Below are 26795 nucleotides of genomic sequence, written 5' to 3'. Positions count from 1 at the left end.
GTAGTAACTGCTTCCTGTCCCGCAGCCCCACTTTCCTGCTCGTTCAGACAGGGGAGTCTTGGGCACCTGCGGATCCTCTGGGCTTCGTCCCTGCTGATGACGGTGTCGGTGACGCCCCGGCCACACTTCCTCGGGGAGCAGCCTGCAGAGAGCGGAGCCGGAATGAGATGCTGACCCCATGCTGAATCCCAACAACGCCACGTGTGTTTATGGAGGACTTGCCTGTAGGCAGCCCTCCACAGGGCACTTCTGCGGGGCAGGTCTGCGCCTTCCACAGGATTCGGGGCCAGATTCGGCAAATAAAATGCAGGACACCCCCACAGAGGTGTGGATTTCAGAGCCACAACAATGACCTTTTTGGAGTAAGTGCACCCTCTGCAGGACACACCGACGCCCGGCAGGACACGGTACACTCGGGGCGGCCCACATCGGGGGACCCGAGGGAAGCAGCCTGCTTACCCTGGGGAAGAGATCCCTGAGCCGGAGGCGGTGTGACAGCCTGTGACAGCCTGTGACCATGGGTCCAGCCTTCCGAAGCCCCCGTGAGAAAGCCCTTCAGGACTGAAGCTGTGCTTATACTTCTGGTCACTGTCCTGTCCCAGGGGCCTGGCAAACACTGTCATCAAAGGTGCCCACCGTGCGTCCCGCCCCCGCATGCCCTCTGTCTCTCCACAGCCAGCACGTGCAACTGCTTAGGGCGGGTGTGGACAAGCTCGGATAGCACCGAAGCCGGGGCCGGGATGAGGCAAAGCGTCCGACACCGACAGGCTGACAAACCCCTGGCGTTCCAGCGCACAGGCGGCCGCTCCCTTGTAGGAGTCCCGGCCAGGGAGACGGAGCCGAGGGCCCTCTCAGGGCAGGTGTGGCCGGCTGACCTTCCACTTTCCACCCTTCTTCTCCGCCCGCAGCCCGCAGCCCGCACGTGGAGCGAGTGTCCCGGGACCACGTGAGCCACGCACTGAGGGTCAGTGCTGAGGGGCTCACAGAGCAGCCGGCCTGGGGGCCTCTCTCTGCACCCTGGTGTGTGGGAAAAATAAACTTCTGTTTGGGGGCCATCGGGGGGGGAGTGTCCCAGTTTCAGGAGACCAGACACGGTCCTAATGATCCCACTGGTGTTTTTATCACAAACAAAAGCCACGTGCATGCTTTTTTAAGGGTTACCTCCTGAACATGACGACACGAACGGTACAGAATAAAAGCAGATACAACAATAAAAGAAAGCTGGGAGCGTGCTCTGTGTGTGACGACTGCACTTTCACACAGAAGAATCATGACAGGGAAAGACGGTCATGTCTGCAGGCAACAGAGCAGGAAGACGGAGACAGGACATACAGCGGCGGACGGCATCATTTCGGATACGAAACTGCCAGCATGAAGACCAGTCCCGAGCCGCTGCCAGGCCCGCAGTCACGCGGAGATCCCCGCACGCCGCCCTCAGGACATGACGGACAAGGAGACAAATCCGTGAGGGTGCGGACCAGGAGGATCCCAGGATCCCTGCAGGCGCCCGCCAGGAAACAGTTCCCCGGTCCATGCAGGACATTAACAAAAACACACTGGGTCAAAGAGAAAGTCGGAGGGCGCCTGGGTGACTTGGTTGGTCGAGTGTCTGACGCTTGATTTCAGCTCACGTCATGATCTAAGGGTCGAGACATCGAGCCATGACCGGACCCACACTCAGCTTGAGGTCAGCTTGAGACTCTCTCTCTCAACCTGCCTCCACCCACCATGAGCAGGCACATGCTCTCTCTCTCTCTCAAATACATCAGTCTTTAAAAAAGGTAAAGTCCAAGCCAAAATCCAAGGACCTATAACATACAGATCACGTTATCTAGCTACAATGCAATTAGATTAGAAATCGATAGTTTTTTAAAGATTTTATTTATTTGACAGAGATCACAAGCAGGCAGAGAGGCAGACAGAGACAGAGGAAGAAGCAGGCTCCCTGCCCAGCAGAGAGCCCGATGCAGGGCTCGATCCCAGGACCCTGGTATCACCACCTGAGCCGAAGGCAGAGGCTTTAACCCACTGAGCCAGACAGGCGCCCCTTATTATTTCTTTTCTTGTTTTATTTATTTACTTATTTGAGAGCAAGTGAGAATATGAGCAGGCGTGGGGGACAGAGAGAGAAGCACACCCCCTGCTGAGCTGAGAAACTCCAAGGCAGGACTCGATCCCAGGACCCGGAGATCATGACCTGAGCCGGAGGCAGAGGCTCAACCGACTGAAACCCCCAGGTGCCCCCAGGGGTCACATTTCTTGGTGGGGCATTTTCCGCAGGGACGACACTCTAGGACACTCTACAGCCTTTTCTGGCTTCCGTGTTCTCATCCTCTTCCCCTTCCCAGTCCTGTCCTGTCTCTGTCAGAGCGCAGGACACCTCGGTAAAATGCTGCCCTTGTGCAGCGGGACTGCCCTGCCTTTCCCAGTCCAGGTGTAGGTCAACCCACCCAAAGGAGGGAAAGTCTGCCTGTACCCTGTCCCCGGCCCACACACCACTTTCAATCTGATTCCCACCAATTCGCGGCCCCAAAAGACCGTCGCATCGCCAACACCGTGCACCCCTGTGGACGGGCTGCCCCTTCCCAGGCCGCAGCAGCATCGCCTACCTTCAAACCGCCGGTGACTGTCATAGTCCTCCGAGCAGGGCACCTCAATGAACCTGCCAGGTAGGATCTCGCTGCGGTGAGCCAGGACCTCCGTGATGCTGTCGTCGCCGCCCAGCCTGCTCCAGAGCAGCAGCCCGGCCAGCACGGCACAGGCCCCCAGCACAGCGGTTCTCAACCACTTTGTCTGCACCTCCCGTGGGGCCTGGACACTCTTTGTGCTGAGGACAAAACACAAGCACCGTCACCCAAAGGCACCCGTGTGTGCTGAAAAGATGGACGGTGATGACCAGGAACCATACCCAAGCTTGGTTACTGTTCTGCAGCAATGGGGGTCGGAGCTACTCACAACCAATCCAGGGGCACTTGCCAGCCTGAGAGGACGTGCCAGAGCAGGCGCCACTCCTCCCCTGCCCCATCTGCCCTGTGCTGGCAACAAGATGGGCTGCCGGCCAGGGCCACAGAGAAACCCAATCTGTGTTGCCAATCACACTGCCTACAACTGAAACTGACCACCAGGAACCACGGGCCGGGGCCCACACCCATGCCCAGGGCCCACGCCCAGGCCCCACGCCCCCACCCAGGGCCAAGGCCCATGCCCAGACCACAAGCCTTTGCCCAGGGCCCCAGGCCTGTGCCCCACGCCCATGCCCAGGGGCCACACGCCCATGCCATGCCCAGGAACCAGGCCACACACTGAGTGTGAGTAAAGGCCACTGCACTAAAAACATGAGCCAGTCAGGAAGAGAATACAACCACAATGAAAACAACTTGCAATTAAGACACTTTTTTGCACAACCTACACTCCTCACTGCCATGCTGAAGTTGCATGCATAGATCTGTGCACACGTCTGTACCACATATATGCCCACGTGGGTCTGTGTGTGCATGTGGGTAACTGGGAAGCTGAGTACTCTGTTTAGGAAAGACTTGGTGACTGTAGAGCTCAAAGAACTTACAAAAAATAAGAAAAAAGATCAAGGCACCCTTTTAAGGAGGTGTGCTCTCCTTCTTCAAGTATGTGATTAATCCCTAAAAAGCAGGGAGTCTGACTTCCATTTTTGTATGTCCCTGAACGCTTTGCAGTGCGATATGAATGAAACGGATTCCAACAAATAAACCGCAAGGAGGGCACAGCATGGTCACACCGCGTTGAGTGGGTCCCGGATGATTTTAAAGAGGGACCACAGATACCTGAGGGGGAATAGGGAGCCTGCCTAGCTCAAAAACATCCCCACCCCAGAGCTGCTGTCTGGCCTCAAGGCCACCCAGCCTTCTCTCATCAGAGCAGGGTGGACACCGGACACCCAACACCAGTGAGCCCATCATTTCTCTTCCCCTCAAATCCCAGACAGGGCAGGGAGACGGCCAGCCCGGCTCAGCAGCAAATGACTGGAACCCAGACCTGCAGGGCGGAGCTGCGGGCCACCCCTTCTCCCCACCGCCCCGTGTGAAAGCGACCCGCGGGGCGCACAGAGTCGCAAACGCTGAAGACGCTGCATCTTGGCGGGATGTGGAGCACCACCCCCCGCGGGCTCTGCTCAAGGCCAGCACCCCTGCTCGGAGGAGCGGGGCTCCGACACAGAAGGGCTTGCTGTCCGAGTCTCAGAGCAAGGTCCATGGACGCTGGGCAAGCTCTGGGGCCCGCGTTCGTCCTGGCTCTGACGACTTTCCGGACAACCGACCCTCGTGCGCCCACCGGGCCGTCCACTCGCCGGCCCTGCGGACAGCGCACGGGACGAGACGACGGGGCCGCGGAACCCGTTCGCGTCGGGAAGCCGGCCGTGGAGGCCTCGGGGCAGGTCCCCGACCCGCGTGCCCGTCGGAAGTCCGAACCCCAAGCCTCGCCTCTGCGCCGCACCGGGGACGCTGCAGGCCACGCCCCGGTTGGCCACGCCCCCGCAGAGGCCACGCCCCGCTAAAGGCCACACCCCTCGCCTGGCCACGCCACGCCCGCCGCCGCCGCCCGCCCGTCCCTGCGCGGCTCGGTACCTGCTGCCGCGCCGGCGCTCGGCCGTCCCGCTGCCCTCGGGCGCCTTGGGCGCGCCTCTCCGCTGAGGCGCCATCGGGCCGGGCCGCTGCGGAGCCGGGCCGAACGCGGGAGTCGCCCGAGCCCGGGACGAGCGCCGCGAGAGGGTGCGCGAGGCCGGCGCGGCCGGGGACGCAGAGCGACGCGCTCGACCGTCGACCCCGGGCCTGGCGGCCAGACCCGAGCAATCGCAGGCCGAGCGCCGAGCGGGGCGGGGCGGGGCGGAGCGCGCCCCCCGCGCAGCCCCGCGCCGCCCGCCGCCCCGGGAAGCCGCCGCCTGGGGACCCGCGGTCGCCGTCGCGTGCGCGCTCTCCGCGGCCCCGGGGTCTCCCCGCAGGGCCCGGCCCGGGCTGTGCCGTCGGCCCCGCGCTGCCCTCCCGAGGCGCTCACGGCTCGCGCGCTCTCGGGGCGCCTGTCGGGACGGGGCTGCCCCGGCCCCCGGGAGCGCGGCCGAGCGCGGTCAGCGCCGGGAGAGGCCCCGGGGCGAGCCCCGTCCGGCCGGCGCGGGAGGAGGTGAGTGACGCGCGGAGGGCGCCGGCGGGGCCGGGAGACGCGGGCGCGCCGCAGCGGTCAGCGCCCCGGTTCGGAGCCCGGTTCGGCCGCGGCGACCCGCTCGCCGTGTAGACGGTGCGGGAGCGAGTCCGAGCGAGGCCCCGCGCGCCCGCGCTCTTCGCTCAGGGTTTGCGGGCGGCGCGGGGGAGCCGGCGCGTCTGCGGCGGGGACGGGCGCGGGGGGCCCTGTGGCCGCGGACCGCCCACGCCGCGCGCACGCCCGCCGGAGCCCGACCCCGCAGCCCCGGGGCGCAGCCCCAGTCGGGCTGCAGGAGCCGCGTTCGGGACGCGTTTGCACGAAGCGCACTGCGTGGGGGAGACTGGGTCGCCGCTGAGACCGCTCTGAAGACGGCGTCTGCGCGCGGGGCCGCCCCAGACTCGGCGGGGCGGGGGGCGGGGGGCGCGAGTCGTTCGCGTGACCCACCCGCAAGCCCGACCCACATGCAGAGGTTTTCTCCCGCTTTTCTCCTCGGATCCTCTGTGTTTGCTACAACGGGGGGTGGGGGCTGCCCTCCTTCCCGGCGACCTCCCGGCCGGCCAGACCTTCCCCAGGTTAACGGCGAGTCCGCCCTGACGCTCGTGGGACTCATTTGCTTTTCAAAGTGTGGGCGGCCTGTCCGACAGTCCAGGCAGGCTTCTCTGACCCTCTGACCCGGACCCAGTTTTTAGTGTCGTCTTCCGTACAGCCAGGTCGGGAGCGGACCTCCTCTGTGGAAATGTACCTGACTTTTAATGCTCTTGAAAGTAAAATAAAGGATAGATTTTCTACAGAACATCATACTGGAGGACGTGAAAGTCGCCTGTTTTCAGCAGCACAGTAGGGACAACTTGAGACGGTCTTTAAAGCAATTATTTTGGGGTGGTTTGTGTTGTTACAGATCACAGCCCTGTTAGGAGGAAACCGGTGCTCTTCTGTGTTAGGAGCAAATCCTCACTGAATGGCCGAGGTCCCTTTATTTGAGCACGAAGCAGACTTCTTGATTCATTTTCGTGTTGGTGAAATGAGTTTCCTCCCAGCGAAAAACGCAAAACTGGGCATGTGGGAAAGGAAGCCCAGAGTGGAAGGGGCTAAAAGGGGCCTCTGCCCATTGATAACTTCGAATTTCTCCACTAGGAAGAAGTGCCCAGGCAAGAGATTTTTGTTGTATGACTTCATGAAAAATAGCGAAATGTCAGGCTCTTCACCCTTTAAGATGCGATTAGTTCATTTGGACCTTAAAGGAGCTCCACCAAAGGTCTCCTACCTCTCGGAGGTAAGTGCCCTTTCCCTGTAGACAGTCTTCCTTGCCTCAGGTTTGGTCTTCAAAGTTGTGAACAGTATTCTGTAGAAATGTGTGCTTAGAGCACAACCATGGGGTCCTAGGCGGGGACACGATGGTGGCAGCAGCAGAGATTATGAATTTCCATCGAATCTCTTCATAGAACAGAGCAACTAGGATAGGAAAAGGAGGCAGGGCTAGGGAACCCAGCAGAGGAGACCCACAGCCTCTCTGTCGTGGGCCGAATTGTGTCTCCCAAAAAGATGATGTTCAGATCTTAACTACTCGTACCTATGAATGTAACCTCAGTTGGAAATAGGGTCTTTGCAATTACAGTGGACGTAAGATGAGGCCACATTGGAGTCAGGCAGCCCCAATCCAGTAAGTGACGTCCTTATAGGAAGAGAGAGCTTTAGACACAGGGGCGCCGTGCGAAGACAGAGGCAGAGATTGGAGGAATGCGGCTGTAAGCCAGGGAGTGCCGGGACTGCCAGCAACACCAGACGCTGGAAGAGGCAAGAAAGGGTTCTTCCCTGGAGCCTTCAGAGAGAGCACCGCCCTGCCCACACCCTGACGTTTTATATTTCTGGCTCCTAGAACTGGAAGAGAAAATTCTCGTTGTATTAAGCCACCCAGTTTGTGGTCATTGGAATAGCAGCCCTAGAAAACGAATACACTCTTCAACAAAAGTAGGTATGAGTATCCCCGTGAATTCCAAAATGCATGTGGTACAGCATATCACCCGTGTGGGAAGAGGAACCAGGCAGGAGGCATGGAGGAGAGAGGAAGGAATTCTGACAGGTCCAAGACCAGAGGACCCAGGCCTGCAAGTACAGGTCCTTCGTCAGAGAGCAGTGGGGCAGAGGTTTCACTGGCTGCAGTGCAGAAAGACTCAGAAGAAGATGCTGGAGAGGCCTAAGGCTCTCAGAAATATCTTCCAGAAACTTCTAGAAAGGCAGAGCCATGCATAAAGCACACAGTGTTGAGGAGAGAATCGTGGGGAGCTGAACTGGGACGCAGAAAGTAAAGCAGAGCAAAGGTTCTAGTGCGGGGAGCGTGGAGGAAGAGGCAGCCTGTGGCGGAGAGCCAGACGAGAGATGAACGGAAGTGAGCAGGTGTCGCGGAAAGCATCCTATTGGGAAGTAAGTACAGAAAGCGAGAATGCCGCGCATGAAGGGATAAACACATCCTGACAAATGGGAAGATACAGAAGATAAGCAAAGAAGGTCCAGGTCACCTGGAGCAGGAGCCCCTCGGTTATCTGGGGCGGCTGGGCCAACCACCCCAGACTTCAAGTCTTATAGCGGCAGCTCATCGTTCCTTCTGTTTCTGTGGCTGGTCCGCTCCGGGCTCCCTCCCGTGTTGGCGGTCCCCTGACAACCAGGAGCACCTGATGGCCCAGGATGGTCCCACGCGCCCAGCAGTTGTGCTGGCTGTCCACTGTGCTGGCTGGTCCTGCACGCGGGCCCCCTCCCTCCCAGCGGCTAGGCCCGCCTCTCAGCATGGTGCTCACGGGGCTTGGAGAGCACAGGAGCCAAAGCCGTGAGTCTCAAGTCAGCTGGGAACGGACCCCCGCCTCGATGTGGACGGCGCTGCCATAGCCGTGTTTTCAGTTTGCAGCGGGCCCAGAGAGGAGAACACGCGCTCGGGGCCCCAGAGGCAGTTCCCTGAGGTCTGGGGTACTTGGGTCTGCGCACGGAGAGGGCAGAGCTGGGGCGCCTGGTTGGCTCGGACGGTTGAGCATCTGACTCTCCACTTCAGCTCAGTTCACGAACTCGTGAGTTGTGGGGTCGAGCCGAGTCAGTGTCCCAGCTCTGGGCCGGGAGGTCGCTTGTGCCTCTCTCCCTCTGCCCCTCCCCCACGCACGCGCTCTTCCCTCAAGTAATAAATAAATCTTCAAAAAGGAAAGGAAGGGCATACTGTATACCGAGGATGGTGGACATTAAGGCGTCTTTTAGTAAATGTATCAGACTTCAAAGAAAATGAAAGTGAACAACTCTTTTGGGCGTATGGGGGAAAGCTGCAAGTTCTGTGTGAGGGAAGGATGATCAGATCAGCATCAGGTCCTTCGAGAGCAGCGTTTAGGACAGAAGACAAGGGCGTAACGTACTTAAGATGCTGAAGGATGTCGTATCCATGCAAGTGGACCATCGGGCACGAAAGCCGCAGGCCAGCTGTCATGAACGTCCAAGGAGTGGGTGAGGGACTCAAGACCAAGAGCGGGTGCAGCAGCATCAGGGCTGGAACGACCATGTAACAGCCCAGAGGAGGTAGGGTTCCAGCCAGTGACCACAGGACGGACGGCACTGCAGTCCTCCCCCGCCCCCGTGCAGCCCCCGGTGAGTGGGCTTCGCGGCGATGTCAGCAGCCACTGAAACCAGGAGGCAGAAGTTCAAGGCGTGGGTCTGACTGACTGGTCAGCTGGGCACACTGGTCAGCCTAACACCAGCCTTCTAGGGCAGCCAGACTTGGGACTTCTAGAATCATCTGTGAAGTACTTTTGTCCAAAGAAGGACACCTGGGTCCAATGCCCCCATCATGTCTGACCACCGTCACACACGAGAGTAGGAAGTGGGCAAACACGCTACAGGACATCAAATCCAAAACCTGAAAATGATACAAAACAAGTGACTCGGTTTCCTCAACAAATAAATTCCAAATTTAAAAAGCAGAGGGGATTATTAACAATCAGAGAACCTTCAAAAATCTATTCAAACGATGCAGTGTGTGACCTTGTCTGGGCTCAAACAAGCCACATGTGAGACGGTCTTAGCACAGGGAGGTTTGAACAGGAGTGACACTGAAGACTTGGTTAGGTGGGATCCTGGCGTGTGGTCGTGTTTCTGTAAAAAGTCTTCATCGGAGGTATACTGAAGTGTTTACACACACAGTTGTTTCGTCTGGGATTTGCTTAGAAATACTCCCGTCAGAAAGCGGGAAATTAGGGGAAACGATGTTGAGTCTCGGGGACAGATGTGCGAGGCTGGCATAGCCCGCTCCGCGTGTGTGTGTGTGCCCGCACCGTGCGGGGGTGCTCACTTGTGCGGCTTTACAGCGAGGACCTTCCCTGTCCCAGCACCTGGCAGGAGTGTGTGTTGGGGGCACCCGGGCCGCCCCACCCCACAGCCTCCCCCCACCCACGGCACAGAGATCACCACCGACCCCAACAGCCAAAGCGCCAAACAGGCTGTGGCGGTGGGACGGCCCCAGGGGGCCGAGGAAGTGGGAAAATGCCCAGAAGGTTGTGCGGCGTTAGCCGCCTGCCTGACCTGCGCTAGCCCACTCCTTCCCAGTCTGTCTGCCTCTCTTCGTAGCTGGCGTCAGCTATTGGTGTGCGTTGTCCACGGTGAGGCTTCGGCCCCAGGCTGTCCTCCTGATTCCGTCCAGTTTGCTCCCGAAGGTCCCCATGCTCGTGGGAAAGGAAAGCTCCCACAGACACGTCAGCAGGAGTGAGAAAAGTCTCGTGGAACCTGCAGGGACCCTTGTCCAGGGAGGGCTTGCTGTTTACCTGCTGGAGGCCCTTCCGGTGGGGCCCACGATCCCTTTTCCACCCCAGACTTGACATCAGGCCGGAAGGAAATAGTTCTGTGTGGTAGATGTGAAGTAGATCTGAAAACCCTTGAGAGTAAGAACTCGTCTCCTTTGAAACCAAGGTAGAGGAGGAGATGGGGCTGAGCGTGGGGAGCCCATGAGCGCAGCCAGGAGCAGCCCGCCGCCGTCCCCCTCAGCCCGCACGGCCTCGGGGTTGACCACGAAGCTGAGCCACGGCTCCGTTCCGTAGGTGCAGAGCCCCATGCCGAGTAGCGCGTTGCCGTGTCAGCGTTTGATCGGTGCGAAACAGTACGCGTTCCAGGGTTGGCGTTTCCAGGAGAAGTGAGACTATCGACCGCCCGTGTCCCCAGGCAGGAAGACCGGCCACGTGTGGCACCTCTGTCGCGTCCTTCGCGCAGCCGCGTCCTCACAGAGTCTCTGTTCCCCCAGGTCTTTCCTCTGTTCCACGCCTTGGGCGCCAACGGGCTCCTCCTCGAGTATGAAGACATGTTTCCCTACGACGGCCGCCTCAGGCTGCTGAGAGCCAAGCACGCATACAGGTATCCCCAGCCACGGAGAGAGCAGGGCCACCGGCGGTGTCGCAGGCTGGGCGAGGGTTTGGCACGGGTGGGCAGCCCTCTCCTGGCTTTTAGACTCCTGTCTGAGTTACAAAAATAAAATACATTTGCTGGAGAAAATTTGAGAACATTTTGGGGGGAAGGGGACGGGGATGCTGCTCTCTAAGGCCACAGTTGGGACCTTCTTCAGGAGAGCAAAGATTAAAGGGTCGGAGGGTCAGAGTCCGTAAACGCGGATGTGGCGGCCGTGGGCACAGCCCGCTTGGATTCCAAGTTCTGGTGTCTGTGTAAGTCAGTAACAGCCCGAAGGGAAAATGACCAAAGGACATTTGGGCCAATTCCCTCGCAAAAGTAAAAATGGCCAATAAGCAATACAGTAGTAATAAAGTGAATTAAATCAAGTGAAATGCCATTCTGGCCATCAAATTGGTGAGGATTTTGTAAAGGTTCTGATGCTCTGTGTTCCTGAGGGTGGGAAAAAGCCAACATCCGGCTGGCGGCCGCCCTGCAGTGAGGGTCGGCTCCGAGCCAGAACCGCGCGAGGGGCTTGTGCCCGGTGTGCGAGTGTTCGCGCGAGGGGCTTGTGCCCAGTGTGCGAGTGTTCGCGCGAGGGGCTTGTGCCCGGTGTGCGAGTGTTCGCGCTGCAGGCGTTGCTGGAGCTCTCCGCTCTCTTCATGCTGCTGGCTCCGTTTCTCTTCTCCCGACAAACGTGTTCTGTTCGTTTGTTTGTTTGTGGCGTGGAAGCAAGTGCTGGGACACCTGTGGGGCTTGAAGGGTCTGTGCGGAGCCCGTGCACTGGTAGAATTGGTTCGGAGACGATCACACACACCCAGAACCTGGAGCTCACCTTCATCTTGAGATAAATTCCTGTGTGGGAGCTCATGCCGGAGCAGGCAGCGGCCCTTCCCGGTGCCGTCCAGGTTCCCGCCAGAGCATCCCCCACTCAGGCGTGTCTCAGAGGTCACTAACCTGCCCCCCCAGTGTAACCTTGAAGGTCTTTTAAATTTCCTCCATTAAAGGGGTCACCAGCTTTTCTGGAAAGGGCCAGACTGTCCGTAGTTTGGGCTGTGCAGCCCACCTGGTCTCTGCTAGAGCAGTCTGAGGGTACAAGGAGCCAGCCGTGGCGGATTTCCCGTAAAATTCCTCTTGTGGGCACTGAAATAGGAATTTCGTGGAACTTTCAGATGTCATGAAAAATTTTTCTTCTTCTGATTTCTCTCAACCAAGTTATTAGGTAATGGGTTGTGTGAAAAGGGGCAGGTGGGTTTGTCCTTGGGCCCATCTGCCAACCCGTTCTAGACTATGGTTCCACGTATGGCCCAGTTTCTTATGAAATGAGGTTCTTACAGAGCTTGGGTAAAAATAGCTGGTAAAAAGCAAACTGTTACTTGAGGACCTAACAGAGCATCATTTCCCCCAGTTCTGGGTGGGAGCCCTCTCTGAAGTCTTAGGAATATCTTCTGAGCTTTTTGGAAATAGTGAGCCTATTAGCTTCTGCAGGTGGGTCCACTGCCGGAACCTGACAAGGGAGGGGGGAGTGTGACCAGGAGCCCGTGTGAACAGGCCTGAGTGTGAACAGGGGCTGGTGTGAACGGGCCGGAGTGAACCTCTGGGTGATTTTGTCTCCCAGCCCCCCTGAAATCAAAGAGATCCTACATCTGGCTACACTGAACAAGCTAGAGGTCATTCCGTTGGTGCAGACATTTGGACACATGGAGGTAAGTGGGAGGAACAGAAGTGACCTGGTGCCAGGTGTGGGGCTCGGGGGTCCACAGGCTAGCCACAGGCGGGGAGCAGCTCTTTCTCAGGCTCTGCCCTGCAAGGGGCGGACGAGCACAGAGCTCCAGGTCGGAGCGGCCTCTGTCCATGGATCGGAGGGGCGGGGCCGGGGCCGGGGGAGCCCTGCGGGCCACATTGGTTTTCTTTCTAACTTGCGTTCCTCACTTAACACTGGAGATGTTTCCAGGCTCCTATGTGATCTTCAGAAATAGTTTTCACACCTGCAGAAAAGACGGGCAGCAGATTAGACACAGCATCGATGTAATGGCTGCAGGTTCCGGTTCTCCTCACTGGACACACCTGCTGGCCCTGTGGCCAGCCCCTCCCCCAGGTGTTCAGGTGCAAGTTGCATCAGAGCAGCTGTGTCCACGTCCACTCACACGCCCCCTCCCCTGCCCGCATCCCCCTGCGCTCAGGCCTCCGGAGGTGACGCACCCTGCCGTGCTCCCTGGGCTCCTCACTTCCCGCCGCCTCGGACTGCAGTCCACAGAGCGTCCCTCCAGGGCCCTGTTGTCCTCAAAGTCGCTAAATGTAGTGACAGATTCTGGTCCGTCTTCCTTGACTCTGGCTTTTCGCAGCCCCAGCAGCTCCCTCCCAAACCCCGCACTCTGCTGGCCCCCCACTCCCGGCCACACCACTGCTTCCCCTAGTAGCGTGCGTCCTGTCGCTACCGCTGGGCGTGGCGGCGGTCCCCACGGCTCCTCTCCGGACCCTCCCTGTGCAGACAATGCCATGTCCTCTCCTGCTTCCCCTTCGTCCTCCATGACCCCCAGATGCGGGCTCCTCTGCCCTGTTCTGGCGCCTCACACGCCTGCACTCGGGCCATCGTGCGCCCTGCTGCTTTTGCTCCTCTGTCTCGGGTCGGCAGCCGCCAGCCCTCTGCCTCCAGCCCTGTGTGAACCACCGCCTGACCTGACCAAAGGTCCCCCCCAACAGTGCCGCTCTGACCCCTTCTCCCAGTCGCTCCCTGACTGCTACTCCTCGAGGGGCCTGGCTGCTCTCCGAGTCGGGTTGGTTCCTGGGGCCACTGCAGCAGAGGACTTCCGCCAGGTGACTTGAGCCCCCGGGAGCAAGCTCCCTCTCGGTTCTGAGCCAGAAGCCCAAGGCCAGGGTGTCTTCAGGGTTGGCTCCTTCTGGAGAAATACCGTTAACGTGCACTTACTTGCCATCAGGATGTTCCCTCTGGTGAAATCACTGCAGGGACTTTGCACGTTTGACATCCGGCACTGTTGAGTTCTTCAGTTCTCTGGACATTCTGGATACGAGGGTTGTTGGATGACGACCGGCCAGTGTCTGCTCCCAGTCTTTGAGGTCTTCCGAGGACCTCAAAGAGCAAAAGTGTCTGATTTTGATTGTGCGGCTTCTCGGTTTCGCTTTGATGGGCTCTGCTCCTCGTGTCGTTTCTAAGAACTGCGCCAGTCACTGGCTCCCGGAGATTTTTCCTGTTTCCTTCTAAAGTTCTACGTTCGCACACTTTCCACTTGCTGTCAAGGTCCATGCCGAGTTAATTTTTGTGTAAGGTGTGAGGGTTACAGGGAGGGTCGTCGGTTTTTTGCATGTCGTGCATGACCGCTGTGATGGCCGGTCGGGCCGGCACCGCTCACTGAGGGACGGTCCTTCCTTTAGACTCTGGAGCCTGGGGCTGCTTCTGTACCTGTGTCAGAAGTCACTGGACCTTCTTTGTGAAGGTCCGTTTCTGAACGGTTCTGTTCCACTGGTGTCTAGTCTGTCCCTTTGTCAGACCTTCTTGTCTTTATTCTTGTTGCTTCCCTGTGACTCGTAAGTAAAATCAGAGAATAAGAGCTTTATTTTCCACCAGTTTGTGCATCTGTAAGAAACCTTGCTGGGGTTAGGGCGCCTGGGGGGCTCAGTCTGTTAAGCATCTGTCTTCGGGCTCTGGTCATGAGGTCAGGATGCTGGGATCGAGCCCCACAGCCGGCTCCCTGCTCAGCGGGGCGTCTGCCCAAGTCTCTCACTCTGCCCCTCCCCCCGGTTTGTGCTGGCTTGTTTTCTCTCTTTCAAATAAATAAAATCTTTAAAATTTTTATTTATTTATTTATTCGACAGAGAGACATCACAAGTAGGCAGAGAGGCGGTGGGGTGGGGGAGCAGACTCCCCGCTGAGCAGAGAGCCCGATGTGGGACTCAATCCCAGGACCCTGGGATCATGACCTGAGCCGAAGGCAGAGGCTTTAACCCACTGAGCCACCCAAGTGCCCCTGCACATCTCACGATTTTTGGTTGAAAATTGGGCATTTCAGATAATATTGTGAATCTGACTTTTTCCGTTGCAGCTGGTTGTAAATTGCTTTCAGTCTCAGAGCCTGTCCCCCGGCTGTGCGGCCGTTGGCGCTCCGGTTAGCTACTCACACATGCGTTTGTGGCCTGGCTTCCTAGGGGCCACCCCTCTGCCTTCATGGCTGGTGTTCAGCCAGGGTCAGGGCCACGGTGGCCTGGGGCTGTGAGGACCCACTCTGTGGTACGGGCCGGGGGCACTGGGAGTTCAGCCAGTGCCCTGTCTGCCTCGGCTATGGGTGTGAGTGTGGCCTCCAGTCAGCTGGGGTGTGAGGAGAGGGTGTGTCACCTCTGTGGCTCTCCTGTCCACAGTCACCCATCACATTTCAGGCTGGTGGCCGCTCCATCTGAACGTGAATGAGCCTGGCTTTTACTTTTCTCACCGGGCCCAGGTGGACCTGACGGAAGGGCCATGAGCCAGCTACAGGCTCCGCCCAGCCCCCCAGCACCCTTGGGGGGGACCTGCAGCCAGCCTTGCTTCGGGTCAGCTGCATCCCAGTGTCTCCTCCTGTCACCTCCTGTATCTCTGCAGTTTGTGCTGAAGCACGAGGCTCTCGCTCACCTCCGAGAAGTGGCACTTTTCCCGAACACCCTGAACCCCCATGAGGCGGAGGCCCTGGCGCTGGTGGGAGCCATGGTCAGCCAGGTCATGGAGCTGCACCCAGGCGCGCGGTGGTTCCATGTCGGCTGCGACGAGGTGGGTCCTTCGATGCTCGGTCCGTCCCTGGCCTCGCCTGCCCGCTGTGCTCTCCCGCAGCAGCCTCTCTTCTTCCCTTCAAGGGCCCTTGTCCCACTTTGCAGGGTAGTTTCCTACATAGAAAAATAGTCCACGTGCCAAGGATAAAGAAGAACTGGCCGAGGAGACGTCCCCCTGTGAGGGCGTCCGTCGCAGCTGACCCGTGACCTCGTGCGGGCAAAGCTGTATTGCTGAGCACAGTGAGGGGCGCCCTGCGGGACGGACAAGGGCTGGGCTCTGACCTGAAATGGCCATGCTGTCCACCCCCGAGCAGCGGCAGAGCCAGCCCCCGCGTTGGCTGTCTGCTTGCTGGCTGGTGGACACCTCGGGTATTTCTGCCCTCGGGCTGCTGTGAATGCTGAAAGGAAGCCTGGAGTGGAAGTTAGGTCTCCGGGAGGAGGGGCCCTGCACCAACTCCTCTGCGCGGGCAGCTGCCACTGCAATCCTGGCCGACGTGGCCTGGGCCGGTCTCTCCCAAGACTGTCCGCAGTGAGGCTGGGCCGTCCGGGCAGACCCGTCCTGTGCTTCCTTCCAGGTCTATTACCTTGGCGAGGGCGAGGCCTCGAGACGGTGGCTGCAGCAGGAACATAACACCAAAGCGAGACTGTGTCTGTCCCACATAAAGGCAGTGGCCTGCCACGTGCTGGCCCGGCACCCCGCCACGAGGCCCCTGGTGTGGGACGACATGCTGCGGTCCATCCCCGAGGACCAGCTCTCAGGTCAGCAGGTTCCTCCCCCAGGCCACTGGTGCTGGGAGTGAGGCGAGTGGCTGCTGGGGGCGGACTCTGGGGCCCCTCCCCCAAAGCTCTCACTGCAGGCCACCCGCTTAGAGTCAGTCTCTGAACTTTCTCATGCAAAATGCCATTCCCCCAGCAGGGAGTGCAGAGTGGTAGGTCTGAAGCGGGGAGTAGCCATGGGGCATTGGTGGGCCTGGCCAGCAGGGGGAGAAGGGTGGAGAAGGGGTCCCACTGGGCCTGGAGTGTCCAGTGCTGCCGGCCGCCTTGGCCCCATGGGACCCTGTGGCCAGCCCTGCGGGCATCGTGGCTAAACTCACACAGGCCGCTGGTCAAGGACAGCAGCCAGCCCCTCCGGCCTGCCGGCGCTCACTCCATCTGAGGCTCCGGACTGAGACCAGAGACGCACCCCATGGTCCACTCAGAGCCCCCGCCCAGAGTGTGGTCACTGCCCCAGCCTCTGCAAGGCCAGGTGTCCTGGAGGCAGCCCCGACCAGTGTGGCCGTTGGGTTCTCATAAGATGAGACAGAATCCAGCCCAAGTGGTAGTTCCTGCTGCACCCGGTCCTGGTACCCCCACTGCGGCACGCAGACAGAGTGGTTCCCCTGTGCAGGAAGCTCTGGGGCTCCCGGCTTGGGGTTCCCCTTTCACAGAGCTCAGTCTGCTCATTGCCAAAGTTGGCCAAACCCATGGTTGCAGCATTTGCCGTGTCCAGTCTGCACCTACAGCCCAGGCTCCCGAGCGAGTCGGCATGCGCTCTGTTGTAATGCTGGGGCCGGGATGGGGGGTGCGGGCTGCGGGGCCGCGGGGCTGTGGGGCCAGGGTGATGGCTCTCAGCTCACAGCCGCTCTCTGCCCCCAGCATCGGGGGTGCCGCAACTCGTGGAGCCTGTGCTCTGGGACTACGGGGCCGACCTAGACGTCCATGGCAAAGGTCAGTACCCAGACCACAGCTGCAAAGACCCTGGAGCCCTGACTGCCTGGCCAGGGGCATGCAAGGGCCTGTCCCTTTCATCAGGACCCGCCAGCTGCCTCCGCTTCCCCGCAGGCCCTTCCTGAGGGAGCTTGGCCAACCACAGGGCCACCGGGGCACCCATCCTAGCCCACGTCACTCCTGAGGTGTCCCACGTTGTCTGCTGTTTTCCTCACGAGCATCTGGGCGGCGTCTCTGATCTCGCTGAGACGTCAGTCTGCCTAGAACTCGAGCTGGCGGCTGGGGGCTCCTCCTGCTCTCCGGTCCGACAGGCGCCGTGTCCAGGCTTGGCCTCGCTCCTCGGACCGGGCCTGTCACACCACTCACCTTCCCGCCTAGCTCTTCTCATGGAAAAGTACCGGAAGTGTGGTTTTCTCCGGCTGTGGGCTGCCAGTGCCTTCAAGGGGGCCACAGGGGTGAGCCAGGCCCTGACCCCCATCGAGCACCACCTCAGGAACAACGTGCAGTGGCTGCAGGTGGCGGCCCGTGGGCCTGCGGATGTGCTCCAGGGCATCGTCCTGACCGGCTGGCAGAGGTGAGGTGGCGCCCACCCTCCTGGCAGGGGCCAAGCAGCTCTGATGGCCCGGGACACACCACCTCTCCTTAGCCCGTCTGCTCAGCCCTTCCTGGGAAGGGGCCGGTCCTCCTATGAGGGTAGGAGCCTGGGCCCTGATACCCCCACAGCCATTCCCCAAACCCTGCAGAGGGGACGTCACTCGGGGTGTCTGGGGCGATGCACCCTGGTCCTCCCAGCCCCCACACACCTCCGCACCCTCGGCAGCCTTGCCTCCAGGGCCACACAAAACGTGTCTCCTGTGGCCAGCACAAGGAGAGATTTTCTCTCTTTGGGGATTTCACCCTATTTGAAAAGTGAACTGCAGTGAACCCTGGCTCCCGGCCAAGTCCTAGCCACAGGTCTAGCCTTGCGATGGGGAGGGCAGAGTGGGAGACAGCTGGAGGCCCTGCCCAGAGCGGTCAGAGAACTTACTAAGATGTCAGGGTGTCTGCACTGAGCAGCAAGCCGAGGCAGGGCCTCCGGGTGGGACACGGCCCGAGGCAGCAGCCAGCCCTGCGGGAGCATCTCAAGGCCGGTCCGGTGTGCCCCGGAGAGCGTGTGGGCATCTGCCGTGCAGGTGGGCCGTGGGAGCTGAGCGGCCCTCTCCCCCCGGCATAGGTACGACCACTTCTCCGTGCTGTGCGAGCTGCTCCCCGTGGGAATTCCGTCCCTGGCCGTCTGCCTGCAGTCGCTCCTACACGGTACGGCTCCCTGCTGCGCCCGGGCGGCAGGAGGGTAGATGCCCCCGAGCGCGTCTCCTCAGAGCGGGACTGTGGTCATGCTCACCGCCGCCCACCCGCCCCGCGGCCCCCAGACACAGTGAGCCTGTGAGAGCAGTCCGTCCCGGGTGCGTGCTGACAAGGACTCTGCCCTGAGCCGGCCAAGCTCCCCACATGGGCAGAGACACGGGCCCCCAGGGATGACAGCCTGTCCGTGAGGGGGCGGGTCTGCGGCTGCGTGGGGCACCGGGTGGGGCTGCACGGGGAAAGCAGGGTCTGGCTCCTGGACGGACCCTGAGGCTCCCCGTGCGTCCTGCCTCCTGAAGGGTGAGCGGGAACCGTTCAGACAGGCGTGCGGACACTGCAGCCGACACCGGTGTTGACACTGGGTGCTGGCCCCGCTGCCCCGCCTGAGGTGGGCACCGCTGCCACACAGCCCTCCTCCTGCTATGGAGACGGGCCGGGCCTCGTGCCCTACCGGGTGCTCCCATGCGAGCTGACAGAGCCCGGTCCACATTGGTACATGCAGGCTTCACCGGCCCGTTTCAGTTGTCCTGGAATGTCCACGTCTGAGAAACCGCAGTGGCCAGACCCTGCGTACGTCCGGGACCGCTGTGGACGCGCTGGGCGGCACAGGCTGACCGTTCCCCCAGCGGCGGGGCTGCTTCTCTTCGTTTTCTCATTTTTAACACAGTGAGCCCGTTTCCTGTGTTTTGTACGAAGCCCCGTCGCCCAGGTCTGCTTGGGCTGGCACATGCGCGCTGACCTCCTTGGTCACTTTGCCACCGGGCCTGCACAGTGGCGCCGGGGCCCTGCCACTCTCTCTCCAGAGGCCCCTCTGACCACCTCCATCTGTGCTTGGTTGCAGGAGGGTTTACCGAAGACGTTAAAGCAAAAGTGGAGAACTTTCTCGGGATTTCAAACCTAGAAGTAACTGATTTTACAAGGTAACCCCCCGTCCCCGGTCCTGCCTCTCCCCTCACATTTGGACCCCCGGCTCAGCACTGCGGCTCTCGTGCAGCGAGGGGCCCGGCTCCTTCCCTGGCAGCGACATCCTGGCCCTCGTCACGCACATCAGCCTCCACTTGCGCAGCTCCGTGGACTCGCTGCTGGAGAGGGACAGGTGAGTGGGCAGGGGCTGAGCCCACACTCCCAACAGGACAGGGTGCGGGTGGCCCGTCCCAGACGACAAGTTTCTGGGGGGAACCCACGTTTTCCATGTTTCATCAGACTCTTTAAGGTTTCTCAAAGACGTTCTCTTAACCACCCCCGCCCCCCGAGGCTGCCCGGCCAGCCGCAGTGGGCGCACCTGCATGCGTGGGTCTGCCCCCAGGTACGTGAGCGGCTGGTTCAGCCCTTACCACCGCAGGCGGAAGCTCGTGCACCCCGTCATGGTCCAGCACATCCAGCCCCAGGCGCTCAGGTTGGTTGCCCAGCTCCTGGCAGGTGCCCACCCCCGGGGCTGCACGTCCTCTGCGGCTTCCGGCTTTGAGCCCGACGAGCTTTCTAGGTCTTGAGCCATGAGTTCTTAGGTGAATCAACTTGGCTGAAACAGCTGTGCTGTACGTGTTCGAGAAGCCAGGGCATTCCTAGCCTAAAAGGGTAAGGGTCACCCCAGGCAGGGTCCAGGGCCCTTCATGGCTCATGGCTCTGAGCTGAGGCCGATGCAGTGTCCTCACTGAGTGGAAGACACGGTCAGATGTTGACAGGCTCACGTGTAGAGACAGGCCCTGCAGGCCGGTAGCAGAGCACAGTCCAGTTTCAGATGTTGAAACATAACAACTCATTTGTTCCCGTCTCGCTGTGAGATGGGCACGGATAGCCATTTTATGCATGGGTAGACTGAGGCACAGAACCGTAGCGACCCGTGAGGTTGTTGAGGACATGAGTGTCATGCACAGGCTGTGAGTTGGTGCCCGGGGGTGCCCACCAGGCAGGCTCACTGCCGGCTGTGGTGCTCAGCCTGCTGGCCAGGTGGAGCGCCGTGGTGCGGGAGCTGGAGGCCGCCCTGCATCGTGTCTTCTATCCGGATGCCGTGGAGGAGTGGCTGGAGGAGAACGTGCAGCCCAGCCTGAGGCGGCTACAGGCCTTGCTGCAGGACCTTAGAGAGGCGGCTACCGCCAGGCCGCACGTGGCTCAGGACCCCTGACGGGGTGGGCCGGGCACCCCGTCCAGCTGTGCCCATCCTGGCGCTGGCGGCCCGCCTCCCCTGTACGCAGACTCCCTGCCACAGGCCACACCCAGGGAGCAGAGGGTTCTCGCCGGGCAAGACGAGTGGCGAGGTGCAGGGAAGACGCGCTGAGGCCCGCCAGCGGATCCGCGTGTGGAACTTGAAATACAACGGAGAGCGGGAGCCGGAACTGCTGCTGGTGGCAGTCAGACTCCCTGCCAGCGTGCGCCCCGCACCAGTGGTCCCGAGACCTTCCTCACCCTGCGAGCCCGGCCAAGGCAGAGGGGAGCTGGCCACACGGGCCCCTCCAACTCAGGGCACCCTCCAGTCGGGGTGACCACGCCAGGAACCAGTGATGGCATTTCATACTTTATTTTAGAAAAAGAAAGCTTTCAAATTTTACCACTTAAAAACTCAACTTTGGCATGTGTCAATGACTGTTCCCCAAACTAGAGCTGTTGGTGGCCTCTCTGGAGAAGGGGACAGGGCTCCCCAGAGACGACCCTCCTCTGCGGGGCTCCCCGCTTCCTAGCAGCTCCTGGCTCAGCTCCTGAGTGCCGGGCTCAGAGTTGCCTCACTGCCTCCCCTCTGTGGGGCTGCTGCAGCAGCCCTAGGCCCCACATCCTGCCTGGGTTCCTAAGGGAGCCACCCTGCCTAGGCCCTGTGTGGGGCCTCTCTGTCCCTGCACAAGCCCTGTGGCAGGCCCGGCTGGTCAGGGGCTGTGTGCAGGCTGGGGAGGCCTTGGGAGTGGCTGCAGTGCACACAGCCAGGTGGGACCCTCAGCGCCCGCCCTGGGCCCTGCAGAGCCTGGGCAAGCACCGCACTCTAGCCTCGGAGGGGACTGAGCCAGGGAAGGGCTGTAGCATGTGGGGCAGGGCCCATTGGGATCCCTGGGGACATCAAGCCAGTGTGGGCGTCTTCCTGGCTCCCTCTGAGCCTGACCCAGCTGTCAGCACTGTGCACACCTGCTGAAGCCTTGCTGTCACTGGGGAGCTGAACTGCGGGGGACTGACAAACCTCCCTGGGTGTCCCATTTCAGAGACCTGATCCCCACGCAGCTGGTGGGCAGTGGGGTACGTGTGCTCTCAGAGTCCCCCGTCACTGCCCAGGCTGGGGCCAGCCCTCTGATGCCAGGAGGCAGCTCTGAGGCCTATGCCCTCCCTGGACAGCTCAGAGCCTGCAGAAGGTCCAGCCTGTGGTTTTGCTCAGAGGGCAGAAGCAAGCAGCAGGAATGGCAGAGGGTCCCACCCTGGGGCCGGTGGGGACACAACCAGGCGCTGGAGGAAGGCTTGCCGGTGGCCCACCAGAACCAAGGCCAGGGGCTCTATGGGCGTTAGCTCTGGCTCCCCGGGCCATCAGCCTCGCTGTCACTGCTCTGAGACAGCTCCACGGGACTCTCCAGTCGGTGCAGTTCCAGGAAGGTGGCAATAAGCTTGGCGATGGCTTCCACATCACTGGGCCAGGCCGACATTGGGAGAAAGGGCAGCTTACCACGGCCAGCCCTGAGGCAGCCACAAAGACCACACCACCTCCAGCACCCCCAGGGGTCCCTCTAGGACATGGTGCCTTCTGTTCTAGGCCCCATCTCCCGTGACTCCCAGACCCCTCTGTCCCCTGTGGGGACTCCCCAATATTCCCCTAGCAGCAGGGGCTACTTCCTCCAAGTCCTCTCCCTGGGCCCAGCCACACAGTCCACTGTGGGGGCCACCTGTTGGGGGCGAGGGGCACAGCCAGCCAGCTGTGACAATCAAGTCACCTGCCCAGAGCTTACCTGCGGTGGCCCATGACCGCGCTCTGTGTGAGGGGGTGGGAGAAGCCTGTTGCGAACCGCAACACCACCACGTAGCCCTTCCCAAAATACCGGACTTTCTCCTCCTCCACGTTCACATCCCGGATGTCATTCAGCAGGACCACCACTGCGGGGCATGGCGGGAGACAGACCGTGGTTCCCCCTCTTCACGTGCCCTTCCCACCTGTGTGCTGGGCACAGCACTTTGGGGCTACTCTCCAGAGGATGGCAGCAGGGGCCAGTGACCATCGCACAGGCTGGCTGTGCGCACAGGAGAGCACCGTCGGGTGGGAAACAGCAGCCCGCCCGCGGCCACCCTGGCAGGCCTGCCCGGGCTCTCATGAGCGCACACCAAGGACGGGCTAAGCTCTCTGCTCTACCTTCCCCCGATGGCTGAAAAATGCCTTCCTGTTGCCTGTTGGCCGGCCACTGATCTCGAGGCTGCCCAGCAGTGTCCGGGGGCACCCTCTGTCACCCAGCGGGCAGCTCTGACCCACCCCATTTCTAGGCCTCGGGCCTGGTCTCTGGGTCTTGCTCACCACCTTCCATCCAGTCTGGAATCAGCAGCCTCCTGCCACACCCCGTGTGCCCACGCCACGTGCCTCACCTTGGTCGTGGCCGGCTCTGAGAAGAGTCAGCAGCTTCCTGTACAAGCTGAATGTCTTCAGGACGACCTGCCCGGTGTTCTTGTTGAAGACGGCTTCCTGGAAAACCGGCCAGAGGGGATCACCCAGCTGCCAGCCTCTATGTGTGCAGACCAGCCGCACACAGAACTTCCAGGGCCCAGCCTGGCCAGAGCAGATACTCGAGAGGACACCCAGCTGACACCCAGCCCGGACAGCCACAGGTGGCTCCGCCAGGGCTGAACACCTACAGCCACACCCTCTTGGACTCCCATCTGTTGGGCCCCCAGGGCCAGGGGTATAGAGACAGAGGGGAGCATGGAAGCAGATGCTGTACCCAAGGGAAAGATAAGTACAGCTTGAGGTCATCAAGCAGAGGAACGGAGGTTAAAGTCCGGAGATCAGAGAGCCCCCCAGTCCTGTGGTTCCTGGTGAAGAGACCCACCCACAGGGGAGAGCACCGGCCCTCATTCTACCGTGGGCTGTGGCATCACTAGGGAGTAAAGAATTTCAGTGGAAACCGTCATGAAGAGTTTCTAGGAGAAAAGAAGATTCCTTGGTGCAGAAACCAGTAAGGTCAAGTTTCAGGATGGGGCGTGTGAGGCCCCAGAGCCCTTCCCCCTGCTGTGACCCCCCACCACACCCTCGCGCTCTTGCCTCTGCCGGCCTTACCTCCCAGTCCTCCAGGTTCTGCACGGCCACGAACAGGCAGCCCGTGACATAGAAGAGCTTCCAGCCCAGACTATCTGAAGAGCAAACACGGCAGGCAGCCAGGTGAGGGACAGCAGCAGAGGGCCAAAGGCTGACATGCCCAGCTGACACTGGGCAGGGGTGGCCTCTGGGGCTGGCTGAGCCCGGCCCACGGCAGCCACCCGACACTGCTAGCCCTGCCTGTCATGCAGAACCAGTGAAATGCCGGCCAGCTTGGTGTGCCCTCTGCTCTCCCTCCAGTGTCTACTGGAGACCAGAGTCAGGGCTGACCCGCATCTGCAGATCACAGCCCGGTGTGTGATGGAGCGGGGGACATGCAGGGGCGGCTGGAAGTGTGGTTCAGCCTGTGGTGCAGCCTCAGGCAAACACGAGAGAGCACGTTTCTGAAGAATGTGTCAACACGGGAGAGTGCTTCAGATACAAGAATGTGGGGCACCAGGGGGTTCAGTGGGTTAAGCCTCTGCCTTCATCTCAGATCATGGTCCAGGGGTCCTGGGATTGAGCCCTGCGTTACAAGTGAAATCTTGAAGGAGAAGGGGAACACCAGCACACGAGCTGGGGCTGCACCTGCGTGGAGGTGCCTTGGTCCTAAAGGCTGGGCCTTGGTGAGCACCGCAAATGGTGGGTTCGCTCTCTATTTCCCAAACAGCCACGGAAGTTCCTGCGGGAGGGGAGGAGGTGACGCACCCACCTGCACTGTAGTAGGCAGCAGCCAAGCCAATCGACAAGATTCCTGCAAAGAGAAAAGAAAGCAAGTGCCTCCCTATCGGGCCCCCAGGAGTCCAGAGTCCCCTCCTGCCGGGAGCCACAGGCTCAGAGGGGCAGGCCCTTCCCTTCCTGGTGCCAGAGATGGCTGGGGGTGCTGCTGGGGGACAGAAGACCACCAGGCTCAGAAGTTGGGGACACAGCCAGCAAGTGCACTCAGAAATATGGCGAATGCCTTTCACAGTATTCCCGGAGTATGTTCCTCCGGCCGAGGCTCCAGACCTGAGGAGCCAGAGCCAGAGAGCATTCCACGTGGTGTGGGACGAAGAACCGTAGTGTGGCGCGGGAAGCAGAACAGGCAGGTGGCCACAGGCAGGGTCATGGGATAGATGGACAGAGACATGTCGCGGAGGGCACAGCCACACCACTGCCCTCATCAACACCGTGCCACCGCCCCTGCAGTGTAGACCCTCCAATGGACGGGGAGAGGAAAAACGGGAATGAACTGTGGCCCATCACGTGAGCCTCTAACGCACATTTGCAACCAGATGTATGAAAGCAAACAAAAGGGGAACACGAGGACCTCAAAAGAACATCACGATGTCAACATGAGGATACTAAGTGCTGGGGCAAGGACAGACCCTCATGCAGAAGCACTCATGGAGGTCAAAAGCAGTGCATATAGGATAAAAGCTGGGAAGATACAAAGTAACAAAACAATTGCTATACTTGGGGGTAACAAAACAGAGGACAGTTTCTTTTTCTTTCTTTCTTTCTTTTTTTTTTTTTAATTCGGTTTTTAACCTGGGGGGAAATACGGACATCCTTACCAACAAGCAAAGACCAGGACCTGATGCCTGGAGCCCTCTTCAGATGGAGGCAGGAGCTGGTGCGGGACGCCACCTGCATGTACATCCCGGGTCTGGGCGCGCACCACTCCGGACAGGACGCGCTGCGGAAGGGCAGAACACACCGCGGCTGGAGTCCTCTCGCCGCCGCCTGCACACAAGCGCCCAGCCCCTCACCAGCCTGGGAGCCGGTCAGCTTGTGTCCACGGCGGTCTCTTCGGTCCCCCCAGGACCCCTGCTCTGCAAGCCCCTTCTCTGCTCAGTTACGCCGACCGCACGGGGGCCACCTGCCCAGCCAGTACCCGCGAAGCGGCCACGAGCGCTTGGCCATCGGCTGCCCCGTCCTACCCGGAAGCCGCAGTCCTCGGAAGCCTGGGCAGCGTCCGAGCTCCCGACACCCCAGCAGAACTCTCAGAGGGCCCGCACCGCCCTGTGCTGCCCCCGAGAAAGGGACTCCGGGTCTCGTCTGGTCTGGGTCTGTCTCCGGCCGCTCGGACAACAGGCTACGTGCGGCGGAGGGTCCGGGGACTCCGGCTGGGGCCCCCGGTTCTGGGGCGCAGTGAAGTCCAACTCACGACAGTAAGGGATGGGTTCGGTTGGTACCGACGAGTCCCGCGTCTCGGTCCACCCCGGGCTGCTCCTGCTGCGGCTGGACCCGCCCGACCGCCCCCCAGCCAGGCCCCGCGCCCCCGGTCCGCTTCCCGCGGCTCTGGGACGCCTCGCCCGCCCCGGCCGCCCGCGACAGCGGCCCGACTCCCGCGCCTACCGAGCACTGGACCCGGCGGCGCGGGCGCAGGGCCGGGACCTGGGGCAGGTGGCCGGCCGCCAACTTCCGGGGTTGGGGGCGGGACGGCTAACTTCCGGGTTCCGCGGAGCGGGCGGGGCCGGCTTCCGGGGGCCAGGGCGGGGCTGCGGCTGACTTCCGGGCCCTGGGGCGCGAGCGGGCCCTACTTCCGGAGCGGGGCGGGGCGGGTCGGGTCTGGGGCGAGGCCGCCGGCTCGCCCGCACCCGGGCGGGAGACTGAGGGGCGGAGCGCGGCGTCTGGGGGGCGTGGGGAAGCGCAGCAACTGCGGGCGGGTGACCGCCCGCGAGAACGTCTGGGGCGACTGAACCCCACAAAGTCGGAAGCGTGGATTATGCGGCAAAACCCTCGCTTAATACGTCGATAAAAGGGGGCGCCTGGGGGGCTCAGTGGGTTAAGCCGCTGCCTTCGGCTCAGGTCAGGATCTCGGGGTCCTGGGATCGAGCCCCGCATCGGGCTCTCTGCTCGGCGGGGAGCCTGCGCCCCCCCCCCCGTCTGCCTCTCTGCCTGCACGTGATCTCTGTCTGTCAGATAAATAAATAAAATCTTTTTAAAAACCACGTCGATAAAAGGGGCGCCCGGGGGCTCAGTCGGCGAAGCGTCGGCCTTCGCTCCGTCGCGATCCCGCGGTCCCCGACCGAGCCCCGCATCGGGCTCGCGGCCCAGCGGGGGCGTCCGCCCCCCACCCCAGCCCGTGCTCGCCCGCCCGCTCGTTCCCGCTCAGATCAAGTCGCCGCAGCTTTTAGCACCCGACGAGCCGGACAGGCAGACAGCGCGAGCGGGGACAGCCGGGGCAGAGGGA

The 26795-nt window shown here is 61.0% G+C and overlaps 3 protein-coding genes across 8 annotated transcripts in view; 1 reads left to right on the top strand and 2 right to left on the bottom strand.

Moving 5' to 3' along the window:
* Positions 1 to 4851, bottom strand: part of OGFOD3 (2-oxoglutarate and iron dependent oxygenase domain containing 3) — a 16465-nt gene extending 11614 nt beyond the window's left edge. Inside the window, exons 1-3 of the mRNA XM_059381050.1 lie at positions 4599 to 4851; positions 2610 to 2827; positions 67 to 142 (exon numbers count right to left, since the gene is read on the bottom strand). Coding sequence (XP_059237033.1) covers positions 67 to 142; positions 2610 to 2827; positions 4599 to 4672 — 368 coding nt within the window. The 5' untranslated portion in view covers positions 4673 to 4851. The remainder of the gene's footprint in view (positions 1 to 66; positions 143 to 2609; positions 2828 to 4598) is intronic.
* A 51-nt stretch (positions 4852 to 4902) lies between these two features.
* On the top strand, positions 4903 to 20933 carry HEXD (hexosaminidase D). Of its 3 annotated transcripts, none has more exons than XM_059381043.1 (13): positions 5041 to 5148; positions 6301 to 6439; positions 10427 to 10536; positions 12185 to 12272; positions 15161 to 15325; positions 15900 to 16083; positions 16960 to 17031; positions 17410 to 17605; positions 18245 to 18327; positions 19214 to 19292; positions 19367 to 19468; positions 19679 to 19768; positions 20579 to 20933. In XM_059381043.1, the coding sequence occupies exons 2-13, from the start codon at positions 6341 to 6343 to the stop codon at positions 20850 to 20852; spliced, it is 1542 nt and encodes a 513-aa protein (XP_059237026.1). In that variant the 5' UTR covers positions 5041 to 5148; positions 6301 to 6340; the 3' UTR covers positions 20853 to 20933. The 3 variants fall into 3 exon arrangements, with proteins under 3 accessions (XP_059237028.1, XP_059237026.1, XP_059237027.1); XM_059381044.1 differs by having other exon boundaries at positions 20308 to 20666; XM_059381045.1 differs by lacking the exon at positions 6301 to 6439 and having other exon boundaries at positions 4903 to 5148.
* LOC132004523 (cytochrome b-245 chaperone 1) lies at positions 12218 to 26061 on the bottom strand. 4 transcript variants are annotated; one of them, XM_059381049.1, is made up of 7 exons: positions 25767 to 25936; positions 25174 to 25295; positions 24330 to 24371; positions 23600 to 23673; positions 22912 to 23008; positions 22287 to 22431; positions 12218 to 12554 (listed from the first exon to the last, which is right to left on the bottom strand). In XM_059381049.1, exons 2-7 carry the CDS (start codon positions 25256 to 25258, stop codon positions 12536 to 12538), a joined length of 462 nt encoding a protein of 153 aa, XP_059237032.1. In that variant the 5' UTR covers positions 25259 to 25295; positions 25767 to 25936; the 3' UTR covers positions 12218 to 12535. The 4 variants fall into 4 exon arrangements, with proteins under 4 accessions (XP_059237032.1, XP_059237030.1, XP_059237031.1 ...); XM_059381047.1 differs by lacking the exons at positions 12218 to 12554; positions 25767 to 25936 and adding exons at positions 21754 to 21969; positions 25958 to 26061; XM_059381048.1 differs by lacking the exon at positions 12218 to 12554 and adding an exon at positions 21754 to 21969 and having other exon boundaries at positions 25540 to 25934.
* Positions 26062 to 26795: the final 734 nt, after the last annotated feature.

Source organism: Mustela nigripes, chromosome 16, assembly GCF_022355385.1.
Source record: "Mustela nigripes isolate SB6536 chromosome 16, MUSNIG.SB6536, whole genome shotgun sequence".
NCBI classification, from domain to species: domain Eukaryota; kingdom Metazoa; phylum Chordata; class Mammalia; order Carnivora; family Mustelidae; genus Mustela; species Mustela nigripes.
The sequence above is the reverse complement of the archived record's forward strand: the minus strand, read 5'-3'. Positions and strand labels throughout refer to the sequence as shown.

Bases quoted from the DNA above. Each gene is read 5' to 3' on its own strand.
- HEXD (XM_059381043.1), top strand. From the start codon at position 6,341: ATGAAAAATAGCGAAATGTCAGGCTCTTCACCCTTTAAGATGCGATTA. The intron at 17,032-17,409 runs GTCAGTACCCAG...CTTCCCGCCTAG, and splicing joins CCTAGACGTCCATGGCAAAG to CTCTTCTCATGGAAAAGTAC. The intron at 19,293-19,366 runs GTAACCCCCCGT...GCTCTCGTGCAG, and splicing joins GAAGTAACTGATTTTACAAG to CGAGGGGCCCGGCTCCTTCC.
- LOC132004523 (XM_059381047.1), bottom strand. From the start codon at position 25,258: ATGTACATGCAGGTGGCGTCCCGCACCAGCTCCTGCCTCCATCTGAAG. The intron at 22,432-22,911 runs GTGAGGCACGTG...CATGCCCCGCAG, and splicing joins CAGAGCCGGCCACGACCAAG to TGGTGGTCCTGCTGAATGAC. The intron at 21,970-22,286 runs GTAAGCTCTGGG...GGCCTGGCCCAG, and splicing joins GCGGTCATGGGCCACCGCAG to TGATGTGGAAGCCATCGCCA.